The sequence below is a fragment of the Phoenix dactylifera genome, chromosome 8 (genome assembly GCF_009389715.1).
Source record: "Phoenix dactylifera cultivar Barhee BC4 chromosome 8, palm_55x_up_171113_PBpolish2nd_filt_p, whole genome shotgun sequence".
Taxonomy (NCBI): Eukaryota; Viridiplantae; Streptophyta; class Magnoliopsida; order Arecales; family Arecaceae; genus Phoenix; species Phoenix dactylifera.
In genome coordinates, this window is record NC_052399.1 from 31,316,631 (window position 1) to 31,331,174 (window position 14,544).

The 14,544-nt window shown below is 37.5% G+C and overlaps 1 protein-coding gene across 3 annotated transcripts in view; it reads right to left on the minus strand.

Moving 5' to 3' along the window:
* Window positions 1–2,606: 2,606 nt before the first annotated feature.
* Window positions 2,607–14,544, minus strand: part of LOC103696967 (probable ubiquitin-like-specific protease 2B) — a 42,106-nt gene continuing 30,168 nt past the window's right edge. For 2 of the 3 annotated variants that reach the window (XM_039129549.1, XM_039129548.1), the window contains exons 13-16: window positions 11,637–11,727; window positions 7,152–7,271; window positions 3,843–4,364; window positions 2,607–3,709 (exon numbers count right to left, since the gene is read on the minus strand). In XM_039129549.1, the coding sequence (XP_038985477.1) occupies window positions 2,855–3,709; window positions 3,843–4,364; window positions 7,152–7,271; window positions 11,637–11,727 (1,588 nt within the window). In that variant the 3' untranslated portion in view covers window positions 2,607–2,854. The remainder of the gene's footprint in view (window positions 3,710–3,842; window positions 4,365–7,151; window positions 7,272–11,636; window positions 11,728–14,544) is intronic. The other variant, XM_039129550.1, reaches the window with a different exon arrangement.

Here is a 14,544-nt window from a genome sequence, read left to right on the forward strand (position 1 = left end):
ATCGCCCTTCACCATCCACTGGTCTTAAGATTCTTTCCAAGGCATAGGACAATGAAGTCGATTTCCAGAGACGACCCAATGTATTTGGAGGTATAAGACGAATTCAATGAAGCCTTTTTTTAATAATAAAAATTTTTAATAAGTATAAAATATTTAAAAAAAAGATATGAAAATATATGGCGGTCAAGTACACTATTTCAACAAAGATGCGGGAATCTAATAAATATAGATAAGAAGCCAGTTTAATATAATTTTTGAATGAAAACACGGAAAGGGTTATCCCATGGCATTTCATGATCAAGGTAAAGGAAAGAATTTATCCAGAAAGGGACCTCTCTATAAGAGAATGTAGGGGCATCATGGGAAATTCACTCCATCTAATTAATAAAAGTCCCATCCCACCATCACCCCTTCAAGTGAGTACCCAAGCAGCAACTGCAACATCACAGCACAGCAGCCATTCAACCCCCTCCCTCCTTTTCTCTCTCTACCACCCAAGAGGGGAGAAGAAATCAGAGAGGAGAAAATTCAAAGAATCTCCACCCTCCAAGAAGTCCATCTCCAATCCCCCTATGTGAGGGAAGGAAAACCAAGACCAAAACCAAAAAGATAAGGGATGAAAGATAAAGAGTGGCTTCAGACGTGTGTATCAAGCCAACCAAATCCCTCCTCTCTCTTTCTCTCTATCCAAAACAAAACTACTGTCCCCAACTTTCCAAATTGCCCCTCTGCGGGCCAGGAAACTCTCCACCTCCCTTCCATCTCAATTCTCAAGGGGGAAGACTCGTAGCCAGGTTGGGGGACAGCCGGACAGGATCTATGAATACTATTTATTTTACCTAACAAGGATAACTTAAACGCGTCGGGCCCTAACCTATCGGCACAAGTCGGACATACGACAAATAGTCACACATCATCCTATAGGATTTGGATTTATGACAGAACTGATGTGGGTGACAACATAAGCAAATTTGCCTTGATCTCCCAATATTAAAAAGTTTTTCCCCATTCTCCCACATGGAGCCAGTGTGGCCGAAGTTCTACCAAATGAATCAATCCAGTCCGTGGGAAAAGAAGACAATGAGATCCAGCAAAGTTGTTAAATTGTTCTTGTAACAAACAAGCTGCCATGAATACCCCAGACATTACCCACATCTCAAAGGTGAAGGTTTATTGCATCGATCACAATGATTTAGTAAAAGGGCCAGAATGTGTGCATAGCACTTGGAATAATGTGAGTCACCTTTGCACCCTAGATTGCTTTTGTTTCTTATTTTGATTTTTGAGAAGCAGCTCGTTCGCTGATTTTAACTTGCATAGGTCACTTTCGCTAGGAGTTCGATAGCACAAATTTCCCTAGGTATCTTTTCTAAAAGATGAAAGATTGAATGCCTGTCATTCTAATTCCAAGTCAATTGATTCTGTGTTGACACGGAACACTTGTACATGATGTCTTAAAAGTTTAATTTACAATGTTATATCAATATGGTAGTACATATATTTCAGAGACCAGACTTTAATAGACGACAATAGTTTGAATTCTTGGAGACCTGATTCCGTTAGCAAACATCAAAGACTCCCAAAGCACCAACACTCGAAGGAGTTGAACTATATTTGCAACCTGGTAAAGAGGTAAAAATACACCAACATCCCTTGCAATCTTGTGAGAGAATATACCCCTTGTTTAGAGATTCACGCTATCAGAACAAGCAGCCAACCATGCATTAGAGGCAGCAGCTCAGATGCCATCAAGTCAGTCGATCATAATATTACCGAGCTAGCAACTGATTGTTAATTGCCTTCTACTGACCCACCACCGGCACAGGAATTGCTAAACAATAACAGACTAGGACTGACATCGCTATTGGATGGTTAAAAACGCTCTTCAAAGCACTTTTGGATGATTTTCAGATAGTAGATAAAAATTTTGAAATAGCTTTATCCCTCTTCCAAAAAGTGAAAAAAAGCTATTAGGACTTTATAACTTTCAGGCAAAAGCTCATGTTTGGAAGCTATTTTGTCCTGAAAAGCCATGATTCGAGTCTTAACAATAATTTTTTTAAAAAATTATTTACAAATATTGATTAAAAATACTTTGTAATAACTTTTGATGGTACAATAATAGAATATGATATAATATAATATAATATAACTATCATCATTACTATTATAGCATCCAGATTAATTATAATACTATTATAACATACAAAAATAATATCATTTTTAATAATAATCATATTATTATTATAATACTATAATATGATATAAAAATTTTTCTATTTATAATAAATTTGAAATTTTGTTATTTATCGTATTATTCAAATTTAACATCAAAATAAGTAATTTAAAAATAAAAAATACTTCAAAATAATATTTTTAATAGTATAAATAATTAAATAAGTAAAAGCGCACAAAATACCTTTTGTCATTATCTTCTCATACTAAAAAATATTTTAACAGTTTAGTTTTAGTTACTGAATAGATGTTCAAATCCTACAACTCCTTAAAAAAATATAATTATCAAACAATATATATATTTTTATTAAAAGCACTATTAAAAAAATTCTACTATTCAAAGCTCTATCTGAAGCTCTACAAACACAAACTTTACCGCTAACAACAAGGCCAAACATGGCCTAATTCATTGTGGAAGGCAATGCCACCTAAATCGGTCATTAGATGACAGGGCTAACAAATATATTCACCAATGCAAGTAAAAAAAAAGATATTGAAAGACACCCTATAAAAACCGCATATCCTATTGACCTGATAGAAACTGTTTGCATGGCATAAAAAATTTACAAGTACATTGATCAAGTGAATGACATGATAATCTTAGAGAGCCATTCAAAGATCAAGATGGAAAGTCTTTTGCGAAGCTTCGGGTGCGCCTTCTACCTCCTACAGGAAGCATAACCTTCCGGCGTTTGCAAGCTTGCTGTTCTAATCTCCTAGCTGTCGGCTGCCCATCATTGTTGCCATCCAATGAATACTCATCATCAGCTATTATGATATCTTGACAGGATGCGGCAGGAAGATCCTCTTGGCAAGGACCAGCATCCAACGCACTCTCTTCTACAGTGGCATCAACTTTCTGACATTCACCATCCAGACCATCTGCTTCAATAACATCATTCTTTTGGCACTCTTTGGCATCTCCATCGTCTGCCCTAGTAGTGTCCAATTCCTGGCAGTTTCCACCATCTCCATCCTGTGTCTCAGCTGTACTCGGTTCCTGGCAAGCTCCGCCAATCCCAATCTTGGCCTCAGATGAGTGAACTTCCTTACAATCTGCATCATCCCCACTGTCCCACTTCATTGTATCAACTACCTGGGAATCTCGATGATCCTCATTCTTCACCTTAACAGTGTCGGTTTTCTGAGAGAAATTGCCACAACCATCCAGTTTCTCCCCAGAAGAACGGGAAGGGCTATCTGAAACATACCCTAAGTTCTCGGGCAAGACAGACCCTGACTTTCCTGCTTCATGGTTCTTATCAGAAACTGTTTGGTCCATGCTAGAAGTCTCAAGTGATGTAGCATTTGCTTCCTTTTCCTGCATAGAGCTCCATGATGTCCCATGTGTTCCAACAACCTTTGGGGAATCTGCAGTCGAACAAATCAGGGAATTGGGGCTTCCATCTTGTGGTTGGCAACCATCCTTGTCAGGGCTTGAGGAAACTAATTGCATGCTTGTATCCTCTTGTTCCTAATCCACAAATATACCATGTTACGACAGTGATAATGAGCAATAGATGTATTGAAAGAAGTCATGCATCAAATAAAGTAATATTTTTAATCTCTCGAAGGAGAATTACAACATTGAGGAAGAATATAACTACCAGATATGCTGTAGACGCAAGTTTCTGAAATGGTTCATCCTGTTGAAAAGAATTTTCTCGGAGCTCAGGATAGGACCCTCCAGTTGCTCCTGGTTGAAGAAACTCCTGCAGAACCAGTCCCACTTGTTTATCACATTGAGTGACATTACAAGATAGTTCAATTTGAATTCCTGCGTCAGTAGCAGGTCCTAACGAATCACAAATTACTGGCATAGCTGGACTGCACGGCTGGGGAAGAAATTCTACCACTGATACTTGCACAACATCATTTTCATTTTCTTTGCCAGTAGGAGCTATTGAATCACTAACTGCTGGCTTGACTGCACTGGAATGCTCAGGAAGAAATTCTATGACAGGTTCATGATCAACATCAATTTCAGGAAACCCCGAGGAAAGATGTTCATTGCTACATGTAGCTGGCGTAACTTTTGGAGAGGAGTCCTTGAGAAGATCATGTATCAGCTTCCGAATAACAATACGCTTCAGAGAAGCCTCGACCGGTGAAAACCAATCAGCACCAAGCTGAAAAAAACCATCATCATCTTTAGGAAGACCTGAACTGGCACTTCTCAACTTACAACAAAAACGATGAGTTCAGAAAGATATAGTGCTCATTGGAACTCCAAATGAAAATTAAAGTCTTTCCAATAGGTAGGTTGTTCTCTTACAGTGACAAGAGATCAACGTAATGGAGGCACATATTCCTCAATCGCTAAAGTAATCTATATAAAAGTGATCTACAGACATATTCCAGGCAACGGATTTGCCGACTTCACTTAAAATTTTCAAATTAAAAAGCCACGGCCGCGGCAACCGCCGCGCCCCCGCAGGTTCCCCCGCCCCTCCGCAAGCTCCGCCAGCCCCCAACCTCCGCCGCCCCTCCACGGCTCTCCGATGGCGGCCACAGGTCTTTTTCCTCCCTCTCTTCCCCGCGCTCTCTCCTTCTCTTCGTCTTCTTCGTCTCCAGCACAGAACCAGCCCGTACCGGTTTTCACTGCTCCGGCGTACCGGTTACAGGCCGGACCGGTCTGAACCGGCCGACACGGGCCGATTCGTCAGACCTTGATTTCAACAATATGATATCATGTTTTAGTTTGATATATAGTTTAAAAACATCCAAATTAGTTAAATTTGATATGTATATACTTTAAAATATTTAGATAAGATCAACAATTTAGAATTGCAAATTATATAATATATACTATGTTTTTGGTCACTAATTATATTCTACCATTCATTTTTTTCTGAGCTGCACGCATAAGCAAGAGACATCAAAACTTAAAAAAATTAGTGTTCAAGTATTTTATATATCATAAATCATGATCAACCGTGTTGATTTTTGTTTGAGAGGTCTTTTACTGGTTTTGACTAGGAAGCATGCCAAAAGCTCTCATATGCATCCTAGCCCCCCTCTCTCTCCCTGTCTATATGTACATACCATATATTATTAAATAATTATGGTAAAATATGTTATACCATATACACATATACATATATAATCAGATCATTACCAGATTGGATCACTATTTGAAAAATCTTTATATCTACCCATCGATCCATCTATCTTTATATCTACCCATCTATCCATCCATTTGAATGTGCATATTATTAGATAATTATTGTAAAATATGCTATATCAGGTACATATATACATAGATATACACATTCAGATGCACGTATAATGATTGGATCACTATTTGAATCATCTTTATAAGTGAATTGATCAATTGGATGAGATTCTTAACAAATTACTGTACCAAAAACTCCTTTTTGGACATAGGCTATTGGATCAAGTTCAAGTCGATTAAGATCGAAATCTGATCTATTGACGAGCTTATTAACACGATTCATGTTGCACCATTAGCTTTCTAGACAGCTCAAACAACTGTTTTTTTAAGAAAAAGACCTATTTATGATTAGACTACAGGTTTTCATTTAAATTATAAACATTTTTTACAAAATTAAAAAAGGCACCCACACACACCGTCCTGAGGTTCCATTTCAAGGGACTTTGCATTCAATTAGAGCTAGAGGTGAAGCAAAACTCCTGCTTAATCCTGCCTACATCTCTATATACTTCAACTTATCAGCCTTTGTGGAAGTGGGCCAATAAATCATTCTCTTCCTCAAATTATATATCTGTGTATAACAGAATAACCATGAATCCAACATATATGGTGGACTCTGGGGCCTCCCTGTTTAGAGTCCAGCAGCATACTGGCTTCCGTGGCACGCCCGTAGAAGCTGAAGCAAAGGCCTGATATCTACAGCTTCCCTTACATTGAGGGGGCGGGTCTGACATCAGGAAATATTGTTTCAAGCAAAAGCACAAGCAATGCATGTGCCGCATTCTAGTTCTTACAATACTAGAAAAGCCAAAAGCAACACCCTAACCATCAGAGGAAGATGATAGTTAGTTTCCCCCTTGTGGTTAAGAAAGAAATGTTGATTTTAGTGGCCTGAGAGTAATTTCCATTTCTTAACAAGAAATCCATTGCCTGATAGAATAAGTAGGAAGACAAAAGAAAATTTTATATATGGAAATAGTTACATGCAATGAGATCTCATGAGCAATGCTACAGTAACTCGGAAAATTACTCAATAAAGTCAGCTGTCTTGCACCACCCAGTATGCTTTGTTATGTGAAACAAATACACAATGCCAATACAAAGGGAGCAATGAGAATACAACAAACCAGTTAAGCGACTTATTAACATTTTAAGTTACTCTAGCATTTTCCATATCTCATACTCAATTGAATGAAAATTAACCATGCATTCCATGGCAACATGTGAAAAGAAGACCAGAAAATACTAAGGATGATATATTTAGTATTCCAAGGGACCTGGGCAAAACCATTAAAATCTGAAAAATTTCAAAACGCTTGTTCAGCCACTAAATTTAGCAGTGGACAAATGGAGTGTCAAAGAAGTATCCACATGATCGATCAATCAATCATGTACAGGATTCTGGTTATTGTAAATGGAGTAGGAATCTGTTGTTTCCTACGAAATACAATTTCTTTAGATCTCTTCTGCTAATTCTACATCATACTCATGCAACTTCCATGTGATAAGTCTAAGAGAAAGCATGACATTTTCAATTGAAAATGAACTACATGGACATTAATGCAAGCAAGAGGCATGATAGGCTAAGTAAATTTAAAAGAATGTGCTAAATAAATAAGTATAAATAATAGGAGAGCACAAAGGGATAATTATATAATTCGATATAGAAAACATACAGGCCTTTCTAGGAGTTACTTCCAATTTTTAGACAAATACGTTATATAGAGAGAAAGGGACTCACAAAGCTGGAAAATTTGGTGATTTTGAAAGGGCTGAAATTTACTGGAGCTTCTTCCAGAAACAACTCCACATAGTGAAGTACGAAAAGGCCGCAGTCAAATGAATTCTCCTGTTGCGGCAACTATGACATAAAGTAATAAGTTAGTAAGCAACTACTAATCAGCAAAAAAGAAAAGAATGGATAAAGTTATCCCAACGTAGAGCTAAGAGTGGCAAATAGAAGATTAATGCCATGCAAATGCAAGATTCATGAATGAGGATACAAAAACATAAATTTTGATAAAATTCAGTGGAAGTTAGTTAGCATTAAGAGCATAAATTCCATTGAAAACAAGGAGACAATATTGAACAATATTGACTTTGAGAATCTGTCAGGAAGAAGAGTGACATACATGTCAAATGTCATGACAAAATATGATTTTATAAGCCAAAAAATATAAAACAAAAGAAATAGTCAAGAAAACATTAAACATTATACTTCAAGGAACAAATAACAAGAAATGCAAGTTGCAGATTACTATGTTCAGAATTTGTATGACTTAAAAAAAATGCATAGGGCACAACAAGACCCAAATTATTATTCATAGCAAAATACGGCAAACTCGCAAACAAGGCTGTCGAAATGGTTAGGCAAAGCCAGGCAGTGGACACACTTTATGAACTAGAAGGAGGCCTAGGCACTTAGGCAACTGCCTAGCAAGGAAAGCAACTTCAGTTCTTGATAATGAATGCCATTAGATATGCATCAATAAGTAGGTATTTATGATACATACACTATTTTCACAATATATGGAATCATGAGACCTTTTCTTCACACAAAAAAATCCAAAGATCAAAATCTACAGGAAGAAGGAGAGCACCAATAGCATTGCTGCTACTGCAACAACTAGCAAATTATGGAGCCACGGAAAAGTAGCCAACACCGGTTAAGGCATAGAAGCAGAAGGAAGAAGAGAAGAAGGACAGGGAAATAGCAAAAATCAGACTGCAGCGCCATATCAAACACCCATCAAAAAAGAAGAAAGAAGAATAGGGGCTAGCAGGAAAGATGAAGGGGAAGAGCATGAAAAATAGGGTAAGCACGGCCAGATGAAGAAGAAGTGGTATTAGAAGAAAAGGAGGAGAGGAACCAAAGGAAGTCAATAGAAGAATACAAATGAGAAAGGAAGGAAAAAAGGTAAATAGAAAACAAGCATACATAACTGGCACCAATACTGGTGACCCGTCATAGCCTCCACTACCCTCCAATATGTCCCATATGGGGCTCAAATAGGGAAAGAATGATATAAAAAAATTTCTTCAAAGAAGTAGGCTTTTGGTAAGCTTGTACTAGGTGAATTGACCGAATAAGCACCTAGGCAACCTCCTTTGACAACACAGCTCCTAAAAGTAACATAAAAACCCACTAATATCAAGGTCTGCAAAAGTAGTATCGACAATTGTATCAATATGTTACTGGTTCGAGCTGGACACACCCTATACCAACACAAGCTCCCAATACTTTTTGCTCACTCCCAGCCATGGTACTGCCGAAATGGGTGGTAGGGCTTCGTATCAGGTGGTATAGGGAGGTTCTCCTTAGTACAGGCACATATGGACCAGTTTGGCTCATGTACCGAACCGAACCTCAATACCTTACCAGTAAGGTACATCAATAGGAGAAGGTATGAGTCAAGACAAAAGACCTTGCTAAATATTGGCTGGGAGAGTGTGGCACGTGTACTTGATCCAGTAGTAGAATGTGGAGCATAGGGGAGGTAGCATGCCAACATTACAGGACTAGATATTACTTTTGCAAGGTATGATATTAACCAAGGTGGCACACAATGTCTCACAATGTATATTCCTAAAAGCATAGCCAATGAGCCAAGGATGACTTGTAGTCACCAAGATACTAAAATGGAGAATGACACCCACAGGCAGAACAGAACCGTCATCTGATTAGGTGACCTCTATATGCCAAACTCGACAAATATGCACACTGATATGTAATATAACATTCCTGTGATTATATGGAAATAAGAAACGAGGTTTCATAAAAAGCAATTTTAGTCAGCAATCACATGAAAAGTCTTGATGTCCATACCACACATGAACATATTGGCCATGATCTTATGCATTTTTTATATTCAAAAAAGTTCATTTGGATGCAAAAAGTTAAGTATAAATTTGTTGGCGAACTCTAGGCTCTTGAGAAGATAACACATTGTCATGAAAGACTTAGCACAATAAAAAAATCTAAAATTTGCTTCAATGCTGATCCATTGTGCATCATAGCCCGATTCTTAGATGCCAGAAGCCGGAGCAGGTGCAAAAGTAGATTCAGGTGCAGGTATGGGGAATGGGTCTCTCAAAGAAAAAAGGGAAATTAAAATAAGGAAGTGCTTTGGTAATAGGTATGAGGACAAGTTTTTGAAGTGGATACCTACCCTAACTAGAAGTTTCAAGATATTAAGGCCAGGTTTTGGCAAGTAGAATGTAGTTTCAAATTTTGGACACCACATTAATTGCTTTTAACACTGTGGTTGAAGGGTTTCAGGCATGGATTCAATAACTGCTAGAATGAGCCAGTATGACCAGTATCAAATTGTCCTGGTGCAAAGCTAGCACCTGCACAAGTGTCGAAACACCAAAACCCTGTGTTCCAGTATATACCAGCCGTACTGATGTATACTGGTACACATTGGTCCATACAGCTGTACCTTACTAACCACACCGGTGCATACCAAGAGTCTTTCATTGTTCTAAGGTGTAAATTTCAGTGCATACCAACAGTCCCAATATCATACCAATATGATAATGGTACCATACCATTCCAATAGAAAAATGTTACAGGTTCGGTATCAGTTTTTAAAACCTTGGCCTAAGGCATTTAGGTTTCATTTGGTCCAACTTAGGTTGCTTTCAAAATTATGGAAGCATTAGGCAGTAAGTCCACAATCAAGGATATAGAGTGCCAGTTTCAGGACCTATTGTTTACGAAGCTGCACTTAAAAGGTTGATGCCTTATAAGATTTCAACATTATGATTTAAATAAAGTCTAAGAGCCAAATGTATTTTGCGTATATTCTCAAAATTTGGTTGACCGAAACTTTGTAATGCACCTACCACATTCAGTTCATTGCTGGTTGACAAGAGGGCAGTACAAAAAAACCCACAATAAAGGAGCTGAAGTTTGTGATGCATGCAACACCAATTACAAATCTTCAAAGAATTGAATCATATAAGATGCTCAAATGAGTTTCACCCTGTTCACACTATACAGTGTTGTCTGAAATACATAAAAGTAAACCAATTAAAATGTCTGGGCCAAAACAAGCTGAAAAATCAGAAATCAACCACATGATTGTGGAACTTGTTCTGGCCTTTCGGACCAAGGTTCACCAACATGAGATCTAAAATTGAAATTATGACCTAATGCTACTAACACAACATTTGGACTGGTTTAGTGGCCCCATGGATCATCCAAAAGAATTGAGTGGATGCAAACAAAATGCCATGGTTTGTCGAACTGTGCTAAACCGGCCGGTTCAGGGCATACCAAACCGAACCGAACCGGTCAGCTACTGGCATGGTTCGATAATATCGGTTTCGGTTTATGATTGCTCGTCCTCAGCATTTTTTTTCATTCAATAGTAGCTTCGCCCGTTCCCCTCCCTTGAAACCCTAATCTCCATCACCGGTGCTCGACAACATAAGGTCCAATAAGTCTCTCTCCCCCCCCCTCTCCCCCCCTCGATGACAACAGTCTCTCCCTCTCTCTCTCTCTCTCTCCCTCTCCCCCTTTGACGACAACAACCTCCTAGCCCTTCCCCCTCTCTCTCGGCCTCTACCTCCCCCCCCCTCCCACTCCCTCTCTTTTCCTCTCTCTCCTCCCTCCACTCCTACCACTTCGGATCCTTTGTTAATGGTACGCCCCAAAACGGCATGGTATGAACTCGTACCATGCTGAACCGGTCGCTAACCGGTACACCTTTTGATATCAATTCGGCAAACCTTGATACTATGTTTCTTCCAAATAAAAAATATCTAACCATGGAGAGCCATGAAGATATTTTCCTCTCTAAGTTATCTAACATGCCTATAGATTTAAACAGATATAGCACCCCCTTCCACCTCACTTTTCTTCTAAAACCAATATTCAAATTTATACAAACATATGACCAACTTCTACAATAGATTATCAATATTATTAGATTAACAATTCCAACACATAAAAGTCCTTTAAACAAGATACGAAGTAACCTACATTAATATACCAGTGATGATGAACCTACAAGAAGTATGCTCACCAACGCCTATCTCTTTGTAAAAATGCAAACAAACAAGTAAAGCATTCATTTATTCTCAAGAGCATACACTAATTTCCAATTTCAATTGTCACTTGACATTTGTAGCAAGAATTGGATTATGCATGACCTGTTACAAATAATAATAGCAGCTTTTCCTAGCTCCATTAAGCTGTCATTAAAACAGAGAAACAAACCTCAAGTGAGACAAATCTTAAGTTTGAGAACTTTGATGAATTATCCTCCGATGATTCTGGGTGTCTTTCCTTCCATTCCTCCCATAGGTAACTGCCACTCTCCAGAAAAGAGAACTAAGCATTGCATTCATCTAAACAAAGATTCTAGTAAACTGCTGGATATCATGGCAAGGGTAAAAGAAAAACAAAGAGTTTTATAACAGGGAAAATATAAAGAAAATATGTCCTCCAAACAACAGTTCTACCAGGGCAAAGGACATTCTAAGTCCTTTAAGTTATTCTGAAAGTTTAGTGTACATAATGAATCAAAAGTCAATGATCTCAGGAAGTTTACATATTTCAGTTATATATGTGTTGACAGTGGAAATCTTTAATAAATGGATATTTCATCCAAGCAATTACTTTGGTTGAGTTGCATAAGATTTTTAGGCCCCTGATGTTTGTCATGTGCATTGTAACCTGTAAATTGACCAACAGTATCAATAACATCCACTGCCAAATGCAAGATGGGCAATTACTCGCTTTATATGGTATGCATAATGTTAAATGCATTTCCGAATTAAAAGGTTTTTTAAATCATAATATGGCCTTCCATGGGCCAAAGCTGTAACGAACACCTCTTGGGTTTACCTCCAAATAATTAGAAACCTTTCCAAACCAGAAACCATTTCCCAAACCTGAATAACTTATGCCCCATTGATCATTTAAACTATAACACTCCCCAAATAAGTAAAGCCCAGAAGCATCCTATTCAATTAACAATTGCCCAAAAACCAATACCACACACCTAACCCTCTTTACTCAGAACCCAATTACCCTATAACAGCATAACTTACCTATCTGTTGAAACTCGTATCTCCAAAAGCCTAAAAGCCTATAATTGTGAATCGATCCTCAAAGCAACAATCCAACCTCAATCTACCATCAATATAGCCCATGAAGCCCAACTGACCATCTTAGTCCAAAAACCAATACCAACCATCATAGACCCCAAGGTCAAACCATATCGCCACCATTTAAGCATCATACTAGCCGCTTGAAAGTTGAAAACCTACTCATCTATTTAGCATAGACACATTCAAAGATCCTGGTAATGGCAACTTCCAACAAAATTGGCACATGAAATTTATTTTGTCTTTGAGTGTTATAACATGGTTTTAGGGATAGAACATTACCATACTAATATCCAAGTAGGCGCACCTAATAAAACATGTGGAAGAACATCGCTTATCATTCCTATGTTCTCCACCAAAAACATCTATGTTTCAAGGTTTTAAAACTTGGTTTTAGTTTCGGTTTTGATCCCTCAGACCGAGATTCGGTTTCAACAGTTTCTGTCCAAGCTTCAGAGTTTCAGTCTGAAAAAAAAATAAACAAAGAAGATGAGAAAAGTTATCATACAACAATTTGAACTATTTTAGTTATATAGGTTATCTATAGTTTCTATAATTTAGGAATGAAATTAGAATTGCAAGTGAGTGAAATTAGGCATTCTAATATTTTCTACTTTAAATATATGTTTATGTATGTGTGTTTGTATATATGCATGCAAGGATGCATTACTTACTTCTTGAGCATCAGTTGTTTAAAATTTATTTCATTTGATATTTAGTACAACTGAGCAATTGAATTTTGGGCATTTTTCTCATATTTTAGATGCCAAGACTCTATTTAGTCAAATGCATGCACTTGTCGGATGTTAACTATTTTATATAAAAATGTGTTATTTTTGTGAAACGCGTTGTATCGAGTTGTTCACGTTAATCCTTCCTCTCTATAGAGAACCATGATAAGGGTTTATTTGAAAGCCTTGGTTCATCAAACATCTATCTCCTCTTTTAACTCAAGAAAAAGAACAAAGCAGCAAGAAAAAACCCTGCACCCTAAAATCGGTATTCTATAACCTATCAATGTTTTTGGTCAGTTTCAGCAGAAACTCGCTAAAACCATCAAAACTGGATCAAGATCAGCCAGTTTCAGCTGAGACTGACCAAGAGCACCGAAATTTATCGAAACCAAAAATTGAGGTCAATTTCTGTTCGCGTTTGACAGTGTTCCATTACGGCCCAAATGAATCGGTTTCAGCTGAAACAGAAAACCTATCTTTTAGCTTGTGCATAGAATAAATAACAAAATCAATAACCATAACTCAGACAAAAGTAGTAAACTTTGACAAAATTTAGCAAGCATCAAGTCATATGCAAGATAAATCTTCCATGTAGGAAGTGCACCTCTACATATAACATAACCCGTATATATAGCAAACTTCAGATTTCTTGTTCTCACTAGTTATCAACCTAAAGTCTCCACCTTTTTCATCCCAGCAGCAAGTTGTGTATATATATGCACAGACCTACTTACCACATGAACTAGAGAGCACACAAATATATGAATGTCATAATAGTTTTACGGACTCCACCAAATTCTCAGCTTCTACAAGGGTTTAACTGTATCACTGCCTCATAAAGCCTCAAAAATATAACAATGCGAAATCAATATAATTGGTGCAAATATTCCAAGTTATTGTACAGAAGAGGGAATGAAAAATAAAAAAAGAAAACTTTCATTAAATAAATTATCACATATGAATGACAAAAATCAAGATGAAAAAGCATTAAAAAACTAAACAATCAGTGATCACATGAGACTGCAGTTGCATGAACGGTGCAGAAGATTCATTACGGGCTCCTCGCAGTCATGGATGGTATGCGCTTAAATTACTTTTTAAAGGTAAAAACATGACGCATTTATTTCATGGATAGCACACACTGTATTCTGTCGGTGTACCAATTGCTGGACCCTTGCCTTTTCTACATCATACAATATGATGGAATATATCCAGCATCATGTCTATCCTTGGCTGGAATGGGCATGATATAAGATACCCTAAAAACCATGAGACAGAAGG